The sequence below is a fragment of the Oncorhynchus mykiss genome, chromosome 7, assembly GCF_013265735.2.
Source record: "Oncorhynchus mykiss isolate Arlee chromosome 7, USDA_OmykA_1.1, whole genome shotgun sequence".
NCBI lineage: Eukaryota > Metazoa > Chordata > Actinopteri > Salmoniformes > Salmonidae > Oncorhynchus > Oncorhynchus mykiss.
This window is the reverse complement of record NC_048571.1, coordinates 70,662,602-70,685,055: the sequence shown is the minus strand read 5'-3', so window position 1 is coordinate 70,685,055 and position 22,454 is coordinate 70,662,602. Positions and strand designations below refer to the sequence as shown.

At 46.6% G+C, this 22,454-nt stretch overlaps 1 protein-coding gene and 1 long non-coding RNA gene across 2 annotated transcripts; one reads left to right on the top strand and one right to left on the bottom strand.

Moving 5' to 3' along the window:
- The first annotated feature begins 6,548 nt into the window (after positions 1 to 6,548).
- Positions 6,549 to 7,431, top strand: LOC118965315. The gene is made up of 2 exons (XR_005052656.1): positions 6,549 to 6,873; positions 7,028 to 7,431. It is a non-coding gene; the product is annotated as an uncharacterized LOC118965315 (long non-coding RNA).
- A 330-nt stretch (positions 7,432 to 7,761) lies between these two features.
- znf76 (zinc finger protein 76) lies at positions 7,762 to 22,435 on the bottom strand. The gene is made up of 13 exons (XM_036983972.1): positions 22,332 to 22,435; positions 19,275 to 19,374; positions 19,061 to 19,144; positions 18,872 to 18,949; positions 18,490 to 18,680; positions 18,076 to 18,261; positions 16,260 to 16,461; positions 12,402 to 12,581; positions 10,468 to 10,671; positions 10,274 to 10,365; positions 9,840 to 10,001; positions 9,607 to 9,720; positions 7,762 to 9,520 (listed from the first exon to the last, which is right to left on the bottom strand). The coding sequence occupies exons 2-13, from the start codon at positions 19,345 to 19,347 to the stop codon at positions 9,431 to 9,433; spliced, it is 1,656 nt and encodes a 551-aa protein (XP_036839867.1). The 5' UTR covers positions 19,348 to 19,374; positions 22,332 to 22,435; the 3' UTR covers positions 7,762 to 9,430.
- Between the last annotated feature and the right edge of the window lie 19 nt (positions 22,436 to 22,454).

Here is a 22,454-nt window from a genome sequence, read left to right as displayed (position 1 = left end):
GGTACTACATAATAAATATGTACTGTGGTACTACATAATAAATATGTACGGTGGTACTACATAATAAATATGTACGGTGGTACTACATAATAAATATGTACGGTGGTACTACATAATAAATATGTACGGTGGTACTACATAATAAATATGTACGGTGGTACTACATAATAAATATGTACTGTGGTACTACATAATAAATATGTACGGTGGTACTACATAATAAATATGTACGGTGGTACTACATAATAAATATGTACTGTGGTACTACATAATAAATATGTACTGTGGTACTACATGATAAATATGTACGGTGGTACTACATAATAAATATGTACTGTGGTACTACATAATAAATATGTACTGTGGTACTACATAATAAATATGTACTGTGGTACTACATAATAAATATGTACTGTGGTACTACATAATAAATATGTACTGTGGTACTACATAATAAATATGTACTGTGGTACTACATAATAAATATGTACTGTGGTACTACATAATAAATATGTACGGTGGTACTACATAATAAATATGTACTGTGGTACTACATAATAAATATGTACTGTGGTACTACATAATAAATATGTACGGTGGTACTACATAATAAATATGTACTGTGGTACTACATAATAAATATGTACTGTGGTACTACATAATAAATATGTACTGTGGTACTACATAATAAATATGTACGGTGGTACTACATAATAAATATGTACGGTGGTACTACATAATAAATATGTACGGTGGTACTACATAATAAATATGTACGGTGGTACTACATAATAAATATGTACTGTGGTACTACATAATAAATATGTACGGTGGTACTACATAATAAATATGTACGGTGGTACTGCATAATAAATATGTACGGTGGTACTACATAATAAATATGTACGGTGGTACTACATAATAAATATGTACGGTGGTACTACATAATAAATATGTACGGTGGTACTACATAATAAATATGTACGGTGGTACTACATAATAAATATGTACGGTGGTACTACATAATAAATATGTACGGTGGTACTACATAATAAATATGTACTGTGGTACTACATAATAAATATGTACGGTGGTACTACATAATAAATATGTACGGTGGTACTACATAATAAATATGTACTGTGATACTACATAATAAATATGTACGGTGGTACTACATAATAAATATGTACGGTGGTACTACATAATAAATATGTACTGTGGTACTACATAATAAATATGTACGGTGGTACTACATAATAAATATGTACTGTGGTACTACATAATAAATATGTACGGTGGTACTACATAATAAATATGTACTGTGGTACTGCATAATAAATATGTACGGTGGTACTGCATAATAATAAACATGTCTGTAACCTATTCACTGGTCCAAGAACATGTTGGTTGAAATGGCAAATGATTTCTCAATCTGTCTTTCTCTCACCCCATGCCAACACATCATTTCCTGTTGGGCTATAAATGAAACTTTCGCTTCCTTTGTCTAAATCTCCCTAAAACACCATTTAATTTGTTTCCCGGAAAATACTGTAGAAAGATACTGCTGACACTTGTGTTTCATAGTCGCAGCTGGAGACTAAGATGTGGCAAGAAATAATGTTTTGTTTATTTCGATAATCCTAAAGTAGTTCACAACAGAAAAGTGTTAGGAAGCCACTGTCTGAAGGGAAAGATAGAGCAACAGGCCCATGGGTTATTAGTCGTATGACCTTGGATATGACTGTAATGACACCCAGAGCTCCTTCCTCTGTGACCTGTCTCCTGAGAGACCATTTGATGTGAAAGTGTGAACGGTGGCTCTCGACACTATATTTACAGGTTTACCTCCCTGCCCCATACATTACAATAGACCCAAGTATTGTCTCTCACTTGGCTGTCTGTCTGTGTGCTTGTGTGTGTGAGGGAGAAATAGACTAGAGGGGCTTCTCAATAACATTCTCATTCTCCTATCCTCTCCCACTCATTATCTATCCATCTCCTATGTGTTCCATCTCATGTGAAACCATTTGTCTCTGTTGTGCTTGGTCTTTCTTTCGCCCACCTGTCTCACTTCTCATTTAGCCTACTGTCAAAATGGCGGAAGGGAACTGAGACGTACTGTATCTGTGACGCTAACTGGGGGAAGCCCCTATGGAGAGGGGGGGGGTTGTTAACAGTAAAAATGCAGGTTTTAACTTTTATGTAAGTTTTTGTTGTTGTTTCTACTGAAGTGATACTGTAAACAACAAAACAATTGTAGGACACAAAGCCACAGTACCTGCAGGACTTTCTCTCCAACCTGTCTAGAAAAGACCCATGCTCTTTATCTTTGTGCTGGGATTTTACCTCAGATAATTAAACTGAAGTGTAGGAGCATGACTCTTTTTTTCCCTTCTCAAAACCCTTATATTTTTCTTCTTTATCAGGGAACTCATGTCACTCATCTTACTTGTACAATCGTACAAAACCCAACCCTGAGTGTTCCTTTATGAGTAGAAACATACAAACAACCACATTATCTACTGTATATACAGATTAGATCAGACCTTCTCTTGGTTTTTATAAGTAATAACAATGAGCAAGAAAGACAGGGTTTAGTGAGTTACTTTGAATAAGAATGAAAATACATTACAGTTAGCTCTGCCCCAGCAAGTTCTGAGTGCTCAGTGCTAAACATGATGTAAAAATGGGGACTTCTCTTCTCATATAACAGAACGTTCAGATAGAAATGTATTGAGTAGAACAGAAAATGTCACATAACTGAACAGTTTCATGGTCCTGAATGACCCTAGCAGCTACCTGTGGACCTAAAGTCAAACCCACTGGAACAGGGAGACATTCGTCAAACAGCAGTAAACTCCAGAAATAGGCCACCTTAAACATGCAAAGGTGAGACTTTAAAAGGACAGGCTGAGTTTTATGGGTTGTGTGAGTTTTTTAGCAGCTGTTTACCAACTCTCCCTCCTCTTGGCCCTCTCACCATGTCCCCCTCTTCTCTCTCACCCCCTAAATCCCCCGCCATCACTACCCCAACCCCCTTACCTCACAAAGCCTAGATTGTTCCCTGTTGATGCCGGGAACTCGACCTAATCCAAGGGCAGCTGTCTGAATAAATCCCCCCCCCCCACACACACCCCGCTTGTGGTCAGACATTAAAGGGGTGCCCCCTCCACTCCGTCCCAGACTCCCTCCCAGACTCTTGTCAAATCCTCCCCCTCTCCGGTCTTCCCCCATAACAACCTCCCACGTACCCCTAATCTCCCCATCCCAAAACAACTCCCACATGGCAGTCCCCTCCATCCCCCTCCACTGGCCAAACACTCTCCAGCTGTAGCTCACTGAGCAGTCCTCCTTTGCCATGTTAACCCCTTAGTGGTACCCACACCCTCACTTACCTAAACACACAATGGTGCCCTATGTATGCTCACACACCTAAGCACAGACAGACATGCACAATACTAATACAAAACTCATGACATTACACAAAGTTCATACAAAACTACCTAAATGCACAGAATCCGACTAAGCCACACATACAAAAGAACAACCACAGTGTGGTTTGTTTTTCTCTATTGCTGGGTTTTCCATCATGTTAGACAGCATGGGGGAGTAGGGAGGATGTGGTGAGTCAAGACTGTCAATCACAGAAAGTAGCTGTGAAACTGAGAAGAAAACAAATAAGATGTTCTTTACCGTGACATCAACCCACTGATACACACCTGGTTAGATGACAGTCTATGTGTCAAAGGATATCATTTGAATTTTTTTTTACCTTTATTTAACTAGGCAAGTCAGTTAAGAACAAATTCTTATTTTCATTGACAGCCTAGGAATAGTGGGTTAACTGCCTGTTCAGGGGCAGAACGACAGATTTGACCTTGTCAGCTCAGGGGTTTGAACTTGCAATCTTCCGGTTGCTAGTCCACCGCTCTAGCATTTCCCTACACCCGCAATAACATCTGCTAAACACGTGTATGTGACAAATAAAATGTGATTTGATGAGTTACTGTTACAAAGAGAGGGAAATAAGTTAGTAATGACATGTTTTTTCTTAGTATATCATACTGCATCTTCCACTGTAAGTATGAACAACTGGTGGTCAGGTCTGCTAAAGGTTTTGCTTGGACTGCTGTTCCTGCTAATGTTCTGTGGGCCTTTGTGTCTGTGCGTATGTGCACGTGCGCGCAGGTGTGTGTGATTCTCTCTGACTGTGTTGATGGAGAGGAGGATAGGGGCATGGGGAACCCTTATGGAAAACAAGCATGTTGAGTGCTTGAAAAACAAACACTACTCCACTTAAGTGGGCCTTGCCACTGGCCGCCACCACACCCAGGCCCTCCTCTCCTATCTGGCCCTGATAACAGCTCCAATGTCGGAGAGCAGCCGTCTGGGTTTTTTACCCACTGGCAAACGATAATAAGCCAGCAGAATGGAGACAAGATGTGGGTCAACACACAATACTTAGCAGGGCCTTCCCTGAAGGGAGAGGATTTCGATTTAGACTGACTAGGCTGGTCCCCCAGGTTGTATTCCCCCAAGGTCGTGACATGTTGGGTGTTGTTTCTCCCTCCTCTCTCCCCCTTGAGCTGTTGTCATCTGCTTATTGGGTCAGGGTGATATGATCAAACCCAGACCTCTGGGGTGACTGAACAATAGCCAAACTACTCTACGTCAGAGCAACAGTATGTGTTACAAGGCCCAAATCCCCATCATCAGTGGCAAGTAGCCTAGTGGTTAGAGCGTTGGGCCAGTAACCAAAAGGTCATTGTAAATAAGAATTTGTTCTTAACTGACTTGTCTAGTTAAATAAAAATCAGTGTGACGAAAAGACTGAGAAAGGGGGCAGGAGGGTGGGGTGCCTTGTGAGAATTTGCCTACGAGGAGATAAACCCCCACCACCTTCTGTATTATTGGCCAACGTGCAATCATTGAAAAACAAACGGGACGATCTACGATCAAGATTATCCTACTAAAGGGACATTAAAAACTGTAATATCTTATGTTTCACAAGACTTGGCTGAACGACGACACAGATAATACAGAGCTGGCTGGCTTCTCTGTGTTTCGGCAGGACAGAGCACGACTCCAACACCATCATTAAGTTTTCTGATGACAAAACAGTGATCACCGACAACGATGAGACAGCCTATAGGGAATAGGTCACAGACCTGGCAGTGTAGTGCCAGGACAACAACCTCTTCCTCAATGTGAGCAAGACAAAGGAGCTGATCGTGGACTATAGGAAAAAGAGGGCCTAACAGACTCCCATTAACGTCAACGGGACTGAAGTGGAGCGGGTCGAGAGTTTCAAGTTCCTTGGTTTCCACATCACCAACAAACTATCATGGTAAAAACATACCAAGACAGTCGTGAAGAGGGCATGACAACACCTTTCCCCCTCAGGATACTGAAAAGATTTGGCATGGGTCCTCAGATCCTCAAAAGGTTCTACAGCTGCACCATCGAGAGCATCCTGTACGGTTGCATCACCGCCTGGTATGGCAACTGCTTGGCATCTGACAGTAAGGCACTACAGAGGGTAGTGCGTATTTGTCCAGTACATCACTGGGGCCAAACAACAGGACTAATGATGAAGCCTTTTCTATAATGAATTGTGTGTCAGCATGCTTGTGTATGAGTAAATGAGAGATCCTGCACGTGTTTGTGTGTCAGCATGCTTGTGTATGAGTAAATGAGAGATCCTGCACGTGTTTGTGTGTCAGCACATCATTCCAACACACAGATTCATATCACTCAGATCTGGATAACAGAGGGAGGAGCCTAGGTCACTCCTCGACCTCCTACACAGGTTGCACTGTACACCTCTGGCAAGAAGCCAGCTCCTGTGAATGTCTCTTTGTTCATCAGATTAGTAAACCAAGATGACAGCTGATTATACTAACGGTGAGGTGTGTTGTTTTAGTTATGGCTAGAGCCAGCCACCCTATCAGCCACAAACACAACACATGAGAGGTCTTACGACGTCAACCAACCCAATCAAAAACATTTTTGTTGTTTATGAGACCCACCTAATGCTTTTAGGCCACCAAGTCAACAAAACCAATGTTAAATCAGCAAGTAGTCAAAGTATCCTGAAATTGTAATCTGAAGGGAATCCTCCCCAACCCACCAGTCCCAACGCACTATTTATGAAACACTAGTCTGGCATCACTTAGCTGAAGGAGGTGATTATAGGCTATAAGGGGGTTTCACTGAGTGTTCTACTTCAGGGAGTTTGTGTGTGGGAAAGTGTGTGAGATTTGAGTGTGTTTTGGTGCTAGGCCTTGAGATGTGTGTGTGTGTAGTTGTGTGTGTTGGTACTAGGCGTAGGCCCTATTCTCCCCATTCTCCTTTCAGACAGGATGCAGCCAGGGCCGCTCTAACACGTGTCAGTAATCAGAAGAACTACAGGAAGCGAGGGAGCACGGAGAGCTGGGAGGACCACAATAGAGTAGGTTGTCCAAAGCTCCTCTCTCTCTGGCTCTGCTCTATATTTCTCCTAACCTCCTCTTACATGTCTTTCTTTGTACCTCTCCTCAGTTCTCCTGTCTCAAATCTCTATTTACAGTTTCACCTCTCACTCTCCCTTTACACCAACTCCTTTGGCTCTGCTCTCTCTACCTTCTCTCTCTCACTCACTGCAGCTGTTGGTCCCGATGAGGCGTTATGTCACAGCGGCCCCTGCCAATCAGGTGCTGTTGTCAAGGGAGAACAGAGCAGCAAAGCAGAGGAAAGGAAGTAGGAAGGGTGGAGAGGAGGAAGGGTTTGGTGTGTCCTGTGGTCTGCCTGGTGGGAGCTGGTGTAGATTATGGGTGTGTTCCTCTGCCCAGACGTTGCTGACGCATTACAGATCTAACTACACCTGGCAAGGTACTGTATTTTACGTATCAGATAACCACAACATATGTTATAGCAATCTGTCTGACGATGACGTGGCATCCGACCATTGGTTGATGCATGTAAAGTCTGAGCAGGGGAATGTGACCAAAACACGGTTGTTAAAGGCTCTCCTCCTTCTGAACAGCGATGAGATCCAGATCACCATACCTCCGTGTTTAGTTCATTTTCTTGGCCTGAACAACAACCACCACCACCACGAGAGTCGTGATAAAGGGGGGACTAGTTGGAGTGTGACGGGGCTGGAATGCACTGATCCTGGGGATGAGAGAGGGCTGGGCTGCTGCTTTGCCATCTGCCCCTTTGTGTGAGAGGCTGGAGGGTGCAGGGAGGGGGTGGGCACAACAAGTGGCAACCCATAACAAATGAGAAAGGTGGAGACAGCTAGTGGTGGAATGCAAAGATTCAATGGTGACCACATGTTTTGTCTCTCGTTAGTTTTAATCCCAGGTTATTTTTCCACCCTTTTTTCTTTAGCCATGATTTGAGTTGTTTCATTAAAACATGCATGAGTGAATTATCATTCAAGACTCATCTGTCTCTCCTGTTTCCTTGACCTATTATTACATTAAGATGCACTGTTTGTACAGTGACGTTTTATGGTGTTACTGTCTTTGTCTTGTTAAAAAATAACTTTTAAACATGCACATTATGCCGTAAACAAAACATCTCATAGGAGAGACTTAATCAAAGACAAGAAGCTAATCTTTCTGAAAGAAGGAAAACACCATAGCTGACTGAGGTCTTTCTCAAAAACATTTTCTTGGTTGAGGGATATTTTAGGTGTGAGTCTGCCCTCTGGTGGTGAAAAGACAATCAGAAATAATATCAGCCAGAAAAGCATTGTGAGAGACACACAGCAACGGTAAAGCTATTTATTGACAAATGTACACCTCGGCAACGTCAGCATAGATCCAGATACACGTTGCAGCTTGATACCGCTGATTTTGGGCTCTGAAGTTTTGCAGTTCATTTCTTCAATGACGTAGACAAGGCCAACTTTTAGCTCCTCAGACAGACAGTCTACCTCTGAACAGTTTCACAAGTGTTTCAGTTGAAAGAATCCATCTGTTTAAGAGCACTCTTCAAACCAAAACTTCAGAGTAGACGCAGAAGTACACAGTACTGGAAAACTCACTGCAATCAGACAAATACAAAACCAACGTTCTTGTATCATGATATGCCAATTTGAAGAACGTATAAAAGCGTCTGCTATCACGATATGCCTATTTAGCAGACACTTATCCGTTCTTGTATCACGATATGCCCATTTAGCAGACACATATCCGTTCTTGTATCACGATATGCCCATTTAGCAGACACTTTTATCCGTTCTTGTATCATGATATGCCCATTTAGCAGACGCTTTTATCCGTTCTTGTATCACGATATGCCCATTTAGCAGACACTTTTATCCGTTCTTGTATCACGATATGCCCATTTAGCAGACACATATCCGTTCTTGTATCACGATATGCCCATTTAGCAGACACATATCCGTTCTTGTATCACGATATGCCCATTTAGCAGACACTTTTATCCGTTCTTGTATCATGATATGCCCATTTAGCAGACGCTTTTATCCTTTATTGTATCATGATATGCCATTTAGCAGACGCTTTTATCCATTATTGTATCATGATATGCCATTTAGCAGACGCTTTTATCCTTTATTGTATCATGATATGCCATTTAGCAGACGCTTTTATCCTTTATTGTATCACGATATGCCCATTTAGCAGACGCTTTTATCCATTATTATATCATGATATGCCATTTAGCAGACGCTTTTATCCATTATTGTATCATGATATGCCATTTAGCAGACGCTTTTATCCATTATTATATCATGATATGCCATTTAGAAGACGCTTTTATCCATTATTGTATCATGATATGCCATTTAGCAGACGCTTTTATCCATTATTGTATCATGATATGCCATTTAGCAGACGCTTTTATCCATTATTGTATCATGATATGCCATTTAGCAGACGCTTTTATCCATTATTGTATCATGATATGCCATTTAGAAGACGCTTTTATCCATTATTGTATCATGATATGCCATTTAGCAGACGCTTTTATCCATTATTGTATCATGATATGCCATTTAGCAGACGCTTTTATCCATTATTGTATCATGATATGCCATTAGCAGACGCTTTTATCCATTATTGTATCATGATTATGAAGACTAAAGGTAAAATCAAACTGGAGCTAGCTTTAGTGCAGGTGCTGCTTCTCAGAAGCAGCAGGATGAGTATGCTACTGTATTGTGGCTAAAACAAACAAAGATCAATCTGCTCATGCTCACATCTGAACATTCTAAAGCCAGTCTCCATGACAACAGCTTCACGGAGTCTCTCTCTGATTGGTTCCCGAGATAGGAGTTCTGCTCACTCTGTGCCTGTTGCAGGAGACAGGGCTCCAGGAGTGCTGTGGAGCTGGTCGGCGCTAAGCAGGTACCGTGTCGTACCCAGGGAAAGATGCTCTGTTTGGGGGAGGTAGGTGTGTCTCAGCAGATCTCTCATGTGTCCTCGTCCTGAACCAGCCCTCCCTGCTGGATGGCAGCTGTCGCCATGCTGATGGCCTCCTCCAACGTCTGCTGCTCCTCCAGCTACACACACACACAATTAACAAATCAGTGTAATGCTCAGTGTCACTTACAGGTTGTTAATCTTGGTGTGTGTACTCTATACTGACCTGAACAGCAATCTGGGTGCCATTAGCCGTGGCCAGCAGTGCGACCTGCTGGTAGTGAGGGCCGGAGCCCTGCAAGCCGCCTGTCATAATACCCTCCGATGTCACTATGGCAACCTGGAGAGGAAAGAAAAACCACATGATGATCCACTTTACAGGACAAACATTGACATGCAAGAGCAAATACTGATTCACACAGATAGCTTAGTGTGGGCTAAGATGTGTGTGCAACATACTGGCTGCAGCTCCTTGCCCTCCCCTGTAACCATGGTGATGTGGTGGTGTCCCATGGCGGCCATGTCTGTCTGGTGGGTCGGCAGGGAAATGGTTGTGCCGTCCTGCGTTACCATGGTGATGGCCGTGCTGAGTGCCTGTAGGTCCTCTGTCGACAGACCCACCTGCCAGAACAGAACCAATCAAACTGAAGGACAGAGAACCAACCGTTTTTTATAATACAGTAAAGCTCTGATAAATGCAACAGCTTGAGGTTGTCTTGACAGCATGTGCTAAACCGAAGCATGCTGCAATCAAATGAATGGGAATGGAAAACTATTGCATGTTTCAGGAGTTGACTGCATCCACAAAGTCTTTGGTGGGACAGCTGAAAGCTTATGCTATTTTCTATCTATATCACACAAGCTGAATTACTAGATAGGAAATTATTAACTACCTGAGAACCAATGATAACCTGGGAATCCGACCCATCCTCTTTCTGCTCCGCCCCCTCCAGGAAGGAGGCCTGTGATTGGTCATCCACCGCTTCTGCAACAGAGACAGAGGCAGCCAATTAATTAATGAATACTGTTCACCTTCTGTCCTCAGCTGGTGTTTGTTACAGGAGTGTGTGTGTGTGTGTGTACATACCTTCCCCGTCCTCTGTGGCCTCAAAGTCTCCGTGCGTGGTGCGTTTGTGCATGGCCAGCGTGGAGGTCTGTCTGTAAGTTTTGCCACAGTGGTTGCAGGTGTAAGGTTTGCAGTGTGTGTGAACCACATGGTGCTTGTACAGGCTGGAGTACTCTGTAAATCGCTTCCCACAACCAGGGACTGTACACAGGTAGGGCTTCTCCCCTAGAGGAGAGAGAGAGAGATAGAGAGGGAGGGAGAAAGAGTGGAGCACTTAGTTCATGTCAATTTTAACTGGGTGGTTCGAGCCCTGAATGCTGACTGGCTGACAGCTGTGGTATATCAGACCGTACACCACGGGAATGACAAAACATGTATTTCTACTGCTCTAATTACGTTGGTAACCAGTTTATAATAGCAGTAAGGCACCTCGGGGGTATGTGGTATATGCTGTATCCAGGCACTCTGCGTTGCGTGGTACATAAGACCACACCTCCTCGAGCCTTATTGCTTAAGTATCTAACAAAGCAGTAATGTAACCTCTCACCTGTGTGTACTCTCATATGATTTAAGTAGTGTGTGTGTCTTACCTGTGTGTATTCTCATATGATTTAAGTAGTGTGTGTGTCTTACCTGTGTGTATTCTCATATGATTTAAGTAGTGTGTGTGTCTTACCTGTGTGTATTCTCATATGATTTAAGTAGTGTGTGTGTCTTACCTGTGTGTATTCTCATATGATTTAAGTAGTGTGTGTGTCTTACCTGTGTGTATTCTCATATGATTTAAGTAGTGTGTGTCTTACCTGTGTGTATTCTCATATGATTTAAGTAGTGTGTGTGTCTTACCTGTGTGTACTCTCATATGATTTAAGTAGTGTGTGTGTCTTACCTGTGTGTACTCTCATATGATTTAAGTAGTGTGTGTGTCTTACCTGTGTGTATTCTCATATGATTTAAGTAGTGTGTGTGTCTTACCTGTGTGTACTCTCATATGATTTAAGTAGTGTGTGTGTCTTACCTGTGTGTACTCATATGATTTAAGTAGTGTGTGTGTCTTACCTGTGTGTACTCATATGATTTAAGTAGTGTGTGTGTCTTACCTGTGTGTACTCTCATATGATTTTAGTAGTGTGTGTGTGTGTCTTACTAGTTTGTACTCATATGATTTTAGTAGTGTGTGTGTGTCTTACTAGTTTGTACTCATATGATTTTAGTAGTGTGTGTGTCTTACTAGTGTGTACTCTCATATGATTTTAGTAGTGTGTGTGTGTGTGTCTTACCAGTGTGTATTCTCATATGATTTTAGTAGTGTGTGTGTCTTACCTGTGTGTATTCTTATATGATTTTAGTAGTGTGTGTGTGTGTCTTACTAGTGTGTACTCTCATATGATTTTAGTAGTGTGTGTGTGTCTTACCAGTGTGTATTCTCATATGATTTTAGTAGTGTGTGTCTTACCTGTGTGTATTGTCATATGATTTAAGTAGTGTGTGTCTTACCTGTGTGTATTGTCATATGATTTAAGTAGTGTGTGTGTGTGTCTTACCTGTGTGTACTCTCATATGATTTTAGTAGTGTGTGTGTCTTACCTGTGTTTATTGTCATATGATTTAAGTAGTGTGTGTGTGTCTTACCTGTGTGTACTCTCATATGATTTTAGTAGTGTGTGTGTGTGTGTGTTTCTTACCTGTGTGTACTCTCCTATGATTTTAGTAGTGTGTGTGTCTTACCTGTGTTTATTGTCATATGATTTTAGTAGTGTGTGTTTCTTACCTGTGTTTATTGTCATATGATTTAAGTAGTGTGTGTGTGTCTTACCTGTGTGTACTCTCATATGATTTTAGTAGTGTGTGTGTGTTTCTTACCTGTGTGTATTCTCATATGATTTTAGTAGTGTGTGTGCGTCTTACTAGTGTGTACTCTCATATGATTTTAGTAGTGTGTGTGTGTTTCTTACCTGTGTGTATTCTCATGTGGTTCTTGTAGTTGGTAGCACTGGCAAAGCCTCGTCCACAGGATGGTTCAGGGCACATGTACGGGCGTTCTCCTGTGTGTGTTCTGATGTGGACTTTCCTGATGTTAGAGGTGGTGAAGGAACGACCACAACCTTCAAACGGACACTTAAACGGCTTCTCACCTGACAGAAGGAGAAGTGTCAGGGGAAGATATGGAGAGAAGGAATGAAAGACAAAAGAGGGAGACAAGGGGGATATTAGATATGGGAAAGAGCACTTACAGCCCTGGAACACACACCTAAACACTGTCCCATCTAACAAAGAGGGAGGGGAACAAGGAGGGATAGAGAGCGTAAAAGGATTAGACAGGGTGGAGAAATACAGAGATGAGGAGACTGAAGAAAAGAGAAAATGACAGTAAGAGGAAAAGTAGTGGTGGGGGAAAGTGTGTGTGTGCCCGGGTCCTACCACCTGTCCCTGTCCGTGTCGCCTACTACCCGTCCCTGTCCGTGTCGCCTACTACCCGTCCCTGTCCGTGTCGCCTACTACCCGTCCCTGTCCGTGTCGCCTACTACCCGTCCGTGTCCGTGTCGCCTACTACCCGTCCGTGTCCTCTACTACCCGTCCGTGTCGCCTACTACCCGTCCGTGTCGCCTGCTACCCGTCCCCGTCCGTGTCGCCTGCTACCCGTCCCCGTCCGTGTCGCCTGCTACCCGTCCCCGTCCGTGTCGCCTGCTACCCGTCCCCGTCCGTGTCGCCTGCTACCCGTCCCCGTCCGTGTCGCCTGCTACCCGTCCCCGTCCGTGTCGCCTGCTACCCGTCCCCGTCCGTGTCGCCTGCTACCCGTCCCCGTCCGTGTCGCCTGCTACCCGTCCCCGTCCGTGTCGCCTGCTACCCGTCCCCGTCCGTGTCGCCTGCGACCCGTCCCCGTCCGTGTCGCCTGCGACCCGTCCCCGTCCGTGTCGCCTGCGACCCGTCCCCGTCCGTGTCGCCTGCGACCCGTCCCCGTCCGTGTCGCCTGCGACCCGGCCCCGTCCGTGTCGCCTGCGACCCGGCCCCGTCCGTGTCGCCTGCGACCCGTCCCCGTCCGTGTCGCCTGCGACCCGGCCCCGTCCGTGTCGCCTGCGACCCGTCCCCGTCCGTGTCGCCTGCGACCCGGCCCCGTCCGTGTCGCCTGCGACCCGGCCCCGTCCGTGTCGCCTGCGACCCGGACCCGTCCGTGTCGCCTGCGACCCGTCCGTGTCGCCTACTACCCGTCCCCGTCCGTGTCGCCTACGACCCGTCCGTGTCGCCTACGACCCGTCCGTGTCGCCTACGACCCGTCCGTGTCGCCTACGACCCGTCCCCGTCCGTGTCGCCTACGACCCGTCCCCGTCCGTGTCGCCTACGACCCGTCCCCGTCCGTGTCGCCTACGACCCGTCCCCGTCCGTGTCGCCTACGACCCGTCCCCGTCCGTGTCGCCTACGACCCGTCCCCGTCCGTGTCGCCTACGACCCGTCCCCGTCCGTGTCGCCTACGACCCGTCCCCGTCCGTGTCGCCTACGACACGTCCCCGTCCGTGTCGCCTACGACCCGTCCCCGTCCGTGTCGCCTACGACCCGTCCCCGTCCGTGTCGCCTACGACCCGTCCCTGTCCGTGTCGCCTACGACCCGTCCCTGTCGCCTCCTACGACCCGTCCCTGTCGCCTCCTACGACCCGTCCCTGTCGCCTCCTACGACCCGTCCCTGTCGCCTCCTACGACCCGTCCCTGTCGCCTCCTACGACCCGTCCCTGTCGCCTCCTACGACCCGTCCCTGTCGCCTCCTACGACCCGTCCCTGTCGCCTCCTACGACCCGTCCCTGTCGCCTCCTACGACCCGTCCCTGTCGCCTCCTACGACCCGTCCCTGTCGCCTCCTACGACCCGTCCCTGTCGCCTCCTACGACCCGTCCCTGACGCCTCCTACGACCCGTCCCTGTCGCCGCCTACGACCCGTCCCTGTCGCCGCCTACGACCCGTCCGTGTCGCCTCCTACGACCCGTCCGTGTCGCCTCCTACGACCCGTCCGTGTCGCCTCCTACGACCCGTCCGTGTCGCCTACGACCCGTCCGTGTCGCCTACTACCGGTCCGTGTCGCCTACTACCCGTCCGTGTCGCCTACTACCCGGCCCTGTCCGTGTCGCCTACGACCCGTCCGTGTCGCCTACTACCCGTCCGTGTCGCCTACTACCCGTCCCCGTCCGTGTCGCCTACGACCCGTCCCCGTCGCCTACTCCCCGTCCCCGTCGCCTACTCCCCGTCCCCGTCGCCTACTCCCCGTCCCCGTCGCCTACTCCCCGTCCCCGTCGCCTACTCCCCGTCCCCGTCGCCTACTCCCCGTCCGTGTCGCCTACTCCCCGTCCGTGTCGCCTACTCCCCGTCCGTGTCGCCTACTCCCCGTCCGTGTCGCCTACTCCCCGTCCGTGTCGCCTACTCCCCGTCCGTGTCGCCTACTCCCCGTCCGTGTCGCCTACTCCCCGTCCGTGTCGCCTACTCCCCGTCCGTGTCGCCTACTCCCCGTCCGTGTCGCCTACTCCCCGTCCGTGTCGCCTACTCCCCGTCCGTGTCGCCTACTCCCCGTCCGTGTCGCCTACTCCCCGTCCGTGTCGCCTACTCCCCGTCCGTGTCGCCTACTCCCCGTCCGTGTCGCCTACTCCCCGTCCGTGTCGCCTACTCCCCGTCCGTGTCGCCTACTCCCCGTCCGTGTCGCCTACTCCCCGTCCGTGTCTGTGTCGCCTACTACCCGTCCGTGTCTGTGTCGCCTACTACCCGTCCGTGTCTGTGTCGCCTACTACCCGTCCGTGTCTGTGTCGCCTACTACCCGTCCGTGTCTGTGTCGCCTACTACCCGTCCGTGTCTGTGTCGCCTACTACCTGTCCGTGTCCTACGACCTGTCCGTGTCGCCTACTACCTGTCCTTGTCTGTGTTGCCTACTACCTGTCCGTGTCCTACCTGCGTGTGTCCTACTACCTGTCTGTGTCCTACTACCTGCGTGTGTCCGACTACCTGCCCGTGTCCTACTACCTGCCCGTGTCCTACTACCTGCGTGTGTCCGTGTCCTACTACCTGCCCGTGTCATACCTGCACTTGTCCGTGTCCTACTACGTCCGTGTCCTACTACCTGCGTGTCCTACTACCTGCCCGTGACCTACTACCTGCCCGTGTCCTACCTGCGCTTGTCCGTGTCCTACTACCTGTCTGTATCCTACTACCCGCGTGTGTCCGTGTCCTTCTACCCGCGTGCGTGCGTGTCCTACTACCCGCGTGCGTGCGTGTCCTACTACCCGCGTGCGTGCGTGTCCTACTACCCGCGTGCGTGCGTGTCCTACTACCCGCGTGCGTGCGTGTCCTACTACCCGCGTGCGTGCGTGTCCTACTACCCGCGTGCGTGCGTGTCCTACTACCCGAGTGCGTGCGTGTCCTACTACCCGAGTGCGTGCGTGTCCTACTACCCGAGTGTGTGCGTGTCAGACTACCCGTGTGTGTGCGTGTCCTACTACCCGTGTGTGTGCGTGTCCTACTACCCGTGTGTGTGCGTGTCCTACTACCCGTGTGTGTGCGTGTCCTACTACCCGTGTGTGTGCGTGTCCTACTACCCGTGTGTGTGCGTGTCCTACTACCCGTGTGTGTGCGTGTCCTACTACCCGTGTGTGTGCGTGTCCTACTACCCGTGTGTGTGCGTGTCCTACTACCCGTGTGTGTGCGTGTCCTACTACCCGTGTGTGTGCGTGTCCTACTACCCGTGTGTGTGTGCGTGTCCTACTACCCGTGTGTGTGTGCGTGTCCTACTACCCGTGTGTGTGCGTGTCCTACTACCCGTGTGTGTGCGTGTCCTACTACCTGTGTGTGTGCGGACATGCTTCTGGAGGTCTCCGGAGGTTTTGAAGGCCTTGAAGCACATGTCTTCAGGACACTTGTATGGTTTCTCTCCAGTGTGTGTCCGTAGGTGACTCTTCAGGCCGTAACCTGTAGCAAACGCCTTTCCACACGTCAACACATCACACCTGTATGGCCGGACACCTGTGTGAGCCCTCTCATGCACCTGACAAGACAGGGTCAACGTTAATGTAACATGAATATCTTCTCAAGTGGGAACAAATGTGTGTACAGTGGCAAGAAAAAGTATGTGAACCCTTTGAAACTACCTGGATTTCTACATAAAATGGCCACAACAGACAAACAGTCTGCTTAAACTAACACAATCATTTGTGTATTTGTCTTGTCTATATTGAATACATAACTTAAACATTTACAGTGTAGGTTGGAAAAAGTATGTGAACCCCTAGGCTAATGACTTTTCCAAAAGCTAATTGGAGTCAGGAGTCAGCTAACCTGGAGTCAAATCAATGAGACGAGATTGGAGATGTTGGTTAGAGCTGCTTTGCCCTATAAAAAACACTCACAAAATGTGAGTTTGCTATTCACAAGAAGCATTGCCTGATGTGAACCATTAAGAATTGTTGCCTTGCATAAAGCTGAAAAAAAAAAAAAAAAAAAAAAAGTATCTCTGAAAGCCTTGATGGTCATCAGTCCATGGTAAGACAAAGTGTCTATAAATGGAGAAAGTTCAGCACTGTTGCTACTCTCCCTAGGAGTGGCCGTCCTGAAAAGATGACTGCAAGAACACAGCGCAGAATGCTCAATGAGGTTAAGAAAAATCCTAGAATGTCAGCTAAAGACTTCTCTGGAACATGATAACATCTTTGTTGATGAGTCCACGATACGGAAAACATTAAACAAGAATGGTGTTCATGGGAGGACACCACAGAAGAAGCAACTGCTGTCTAAAAAAAATAGCTGCACATCTGAAGTTTGCAAAAGTGCACCTGGATGTTCCACAGCGCTTCTGGCAAAAATATTCTGTGGACAGATGAAACTACAGCTGAGTTGTTTGGAAAGAACACACAACACTCTGTGTGGAGAAAAAAAAAGGCACAGCACACCAACATCTCATCCCAACTGTAAAGTATGGTGGAGGGAGCATCATGGTTTGGGGCTGCTTTGCTGCCTCAGGGCCTGGACAGCTTGCGATCCTTTTTCTGTCCATGAATTCTCAAGTTTATCAAGACATTTTGCAGGAGAATGTTAGGCTATCTGTCCGCCAATTGAAGCTCAAGACAAGTTGGGTGATGCAATAGGACAACGACCCAAAACACAGAAGTAAATCAACAACAGAAGAAAATACACCTTCTAGAGTGGCCCAGTCAGAGTCCTGACCTCAACCCGATTGAGATGCTGTGGCATGACCTCAAGAGAGCAATTCACACCAGACATCACAAGAATATCGCTGAACTGAAACAGTTTTGTACAGAGGAATGGTCCAAAATTCCTCCTGACCGCTGTGTAGTTCTGATCCGCAACTCCAGAAAACGTTTGGTTGAGGTTATTGCTGCCAAAGGATGTTGCACTGTGAATGTTCACACTGTGTGTTCAATAAAGATAATTGTGTGAGTGTTATTAGTTTAAGCAGACTGTGTTTGTCTATTGTTGTGACCTAGACAAAGATCAGATCAAATTTTATGACCAGTTTATGCAGAAATCCAGGTATTTCCAAAGGCTTCACATACTTTTTCTTGCCACTGTATGTGTGTGGTATCTTAATGTGGGGTACTGTGGTCCGAGGGTCAGTGTGTGCTGTAGAGGGTGTGTGTGGTACCTTGAGGTGGTGTGCTGTGGTGTAGAGACGTCCACAGCCCTCGTAGTCACAGCGGAATGTCTTCTCAGCCGTCTGCTGACCCTTAGGGGAACCCCACGACCCCATCACCTGTACAATAGGCTCTATGTCCTGCAGTCCATTGGTACTGCTCATGGTCTCATCCACCTCCACCTCAGACCCCGTCATCTGGGGAGAAAACAGGGGAGAACAGAGTTTGAGAGCATTATATTGATTAAAAGTACAACATGACTTATTCCACCAGAAGTAGAACTGCATAGTATATGTGAGAGAGAGAAAGACACATGGGGGGGGGGGGGGGAAACTGAGCGTTCAAGAAAAATAACAAAAAAAATATTTACAGGAAACCGTGAGTGACAGAACACGAGTGATACAACAGCAGGAAAAGAGCGAGACCTTGGCGTAGTTCTCCAGGGTGGTGATGGTGTCTGTGTCCACGGTGTCGTCTGTAGCTAGCTCCTCCAGGCCACCCCCTGGCTGCAAAGTCAGGATGGTGCTGCCAGTCTGCAGGCCTGAGGGGTGGTGGATGTACGCCGTGCTGCCATCCTCCAGCTGCACCGCCTCCACCGCACTGGGATCATACCCATCTGCAGGGGTTAGAGGTTAGATGGTCCTCTTTGAAAATGTTTGAGATGACTTCCCTTCCTCCTTTGCAGAAGTAATAATAACTGATGTGTGGCTGGATAATGATAAAACAAGATGATGATGACCCTATTGCTTCAACAAGCCAACCTTTCCTAGAGTGGTGAATATAGCATCTGGTTAGATGCTAATATACCTTTGGGTGTGTGGTGGATGTATGCCGTGGTCCCGTCCTCCAGCTGCACTGCCTGGCCGTCCTCAAATGGCAAGGGCTCTGGGGAGACGACAGGAAAACAGCATCAGGAGAGGTATGAGCTCACAGAACACACAAAAGGTTATTCACAAACCCTCCGGCAGACATGTTGTTCTGAGGGTGTACACGGACCTTTCTGCTGTACAGTAACCTGCTGAATGTAGGCTGTAGTACCATCCTCCAACTGAATAGTATCGCCTTCCACTAGGTTGCCATCTGATGAAATCAGTATATTGTTGATATCAGTGGCAGTCATACATACTCATACTGGTGGACATGTAAATGTTAGCTTTGAGTTGTGCATTTCATAATTTTTTTGCAGTGTGTGAATGTGTGACTTTGTCACCTTTGATGGCTTGTTCAATGTAGGCTGTGGAGCCATCACTGAGGGCAACAGCCTGCAATCCCAAACTCTCCATCCTTCTGCTCAGCTACAGATGCTCTTTCTGACAATAAGAGAGAGACAGAGACACATAGCTACTGAAACTCCACTGCCGAGACAGGCAGTTGCTATGAGCTGACACTCTCCTACTACACACACACACACACTATGGAGGATCCCCAGCAATCCTGTGTACTGCTGCATTGTGTTGTTTATTATGTAGCTACTGTCCTAACATCTTGCTCTGTAGCAAGGTTATATTCCCTGGGTCAGCTGATGTGACCTCAATGCAGTGATGATGACCTAGGGGTTGTGTGGTAGCTTGACACCTCAATGAAGAGAAAGGGAGGTGAGTGATGCGTTCCCAAAATGTGGCTGGCCTAGACACTCAGGTGCATACACTATTATGTGTATGCACCTAGGATAGGTTGAAGATTTGGGGGGAGTCTATGGGGGGGGGGGGGGGGGGGGGGACTTATTTTACTGTCAATGGACATAGCTATCTGCTTATGATCAAGTTTCTACAAGGGTTTATGGCCATCCGGTTGTCCTGTGCTATTATTGAAAGTTTAGGTAGACACAGGTCAAGAGACACACTCTTGCCTGGATCTAGCTGGTATAGGGTGTAATCATTATCATCCAAGAGTTGCAAACGAGAGTTTCTATTTGACAAATTCAGGTATGTTTATCCCCGTTTTGTTCAGGTTAAGAATAGTTTTTCAACAGAATCGGAGGAACAAATACACCCCTGATCACACGTAAACAGAGTACACTTTCATAGCAGCCACGTTGTATTCCTTTCTCTTCCCTTCTGGACTTTAATGCACAACACATCAGCTGTATGTGACCAGTTGAAAAAAACCTTTCCAAGCCAAATCGCTACACAGCTACTGTACATCGTTGTCACCATATTAGCTAAAGCAATGTCAGCATAGCTAATAGAACTAACACATTAGTAAACCCGCTACAATCATGCAGTAACGTTTGTGTACAGTCAGTAAGCAGTTACACAGGCAGGCCCCAGTGGCAATAAATGAGTAACACCAAAAGCTTACCTTGAGTTGGAAGAGTTCCAGTGTTGTGTTGGAAAGTCATAGCCAGCTAGCTAACATAGCATCCCTCTGTTTGAGCAGGGTGTTTCAGTAGGCTACACTAGCTAGCTGCATTTGCTAGCTAAGTAAGAGAAACTGAAAGTGCTTCTTCATTTTGGAAGAAATCAATTTCTTCAAAACTGTTCAACTATTGTCTTTCTCTCTCTGTTGTTCTGCCCCTGAACAAGGCAGTTAACCCACTGTTCCTAGGCCGTCATTGAAAATAAGAATTTGTTCTTAACTGACTTGCCTAGTTAAATAAATATATATATTTTTTAAATGCTCCAATATCTAGTGGAAAGCCTTGTGTTATAGCAACAAAGGAGACCAACTCCATATTAATACCCGTAATTTTGGAATGAGATGTTCGACGAGCAGGTGTCCACATACATTTGCTGTATTAGTGTACACAGAGTGTACAAAACATTAGGAACACCGGCTCTTTCCATGACAGGCTGACCAGGTGAATTCAGGGAAAAGCTATGATCCCTCATTGATGACACAAATCAGTGTAGATGAAGGGGAGGAGACAGGTTAAAGTTTTTTAAAGACCTGAGACCGGTTGTGTATGTGTGCCATTCAGAGGGTGACCCCTTATTTAACTGGGCATGTCAGTTAAGAAAAAAATCTTATTTACAATGACGGCCTACACTGGCCAAACCCGAACGACGCTGGGCCAATTGTGCGCAGCCCTATGGGACTCTCAATCACGGCCGGTTGTGATACAGCCTGGATTCGAACCACAGTGTCTGTAGTGAAGCACCTAACACTGAGATGCACCTCCTGAGATGGCTGCACCACTCAGGAGCAAAATATTGAAGTATATTTGAACAGGGTGTCATTAACTGCAATGCTGCTGGGTTTTTCACACAACCGTTTGTGTTTATCAAGAATGGTCTACCTGCCAAAGCACATCCAGCCAACTTTGGGAAGGATTGGAGTAGACATGGGCCAGCATCCCTGTGGAACGCTTTCGACACCTTGTTGAGTCCATGCCCTGACAAATTGAGGCTGTTCTAAGGGCAAAGTGGGGTGCAACTGAGTATTTGGAAGGCATTCCTATTTTTTTCTACACTCAAATCACATACGTGTTTAACATATGTTATTGCGGGTGTAGCGAAATGCTTTTGTTTCTAGCCCCGACAGTGCAGTAATATCTAACACACTAGAGCCAATTGTCACTGTACCGGTTTAGATGGGTTCTTTGTTGGTAATGAGAGAGGTTTGTGAATGGTTTAATTCATTATTCTACAGCTGGTTACTGTAGCGGACCGCACAGCTAACGTTAGCTTTCATCCGAGTCAATAATTACTGGGAATATAGTATAACAATATGCCATGAATCCTATAGTTAATTAGTGAAGAAGAAATGTGGACTCATAGTCAATTTCAAATGGCAAGCTAAGTTAACTGCTTAACCAACAGGCTAGAGGTCGAGTGACAGCTAGGCATCTAGTAAGCTAACGTCGCCATTACACTGAAAGGTAAAGTTAGCTGGCTGGCTATTGGTGCTATGGCTAGCTTTAACTTCAACAAACACATTTTCTTCGCCAACTAAGTCACATAACACCATAAATTACCCTAATAGTAAATAGCTAGCGCCACAACTTTGACTACGTTTACAATATGTTTTTTGACGTGACTAACTAGCTAAATAGCTAAGGCGCACGGCAGTAGAAATACAACCAGGCCTCATTCACTACAACACGTTTGCGCTTGAATCAGACATTTGCAACGCAACCGGGTTACTCCCATCGGTAACGCCGATAATCGATCCCTAACGAAGCGTTTTCTATTTCTTGATATTTCTTCTCAAACGCTAAAGAAATCCAGAAAATCACAAGCTCTTTATTTTCCCCTCCATATCCCCCATTTTTATATCCCATCTCTCCCTCGGTTTGACAAGTTGCAGCGCAAACTGGGATACTCACCTCCAGCAGACCGCCATGCACCAGGCACCACAGAAGCACCCGGGAACCTGAATGGTATGAAAACGAGTTGGATCATTACACCACCAGTCACCAGATTGATCTAGGGTCAGTTTTGTCGTACTG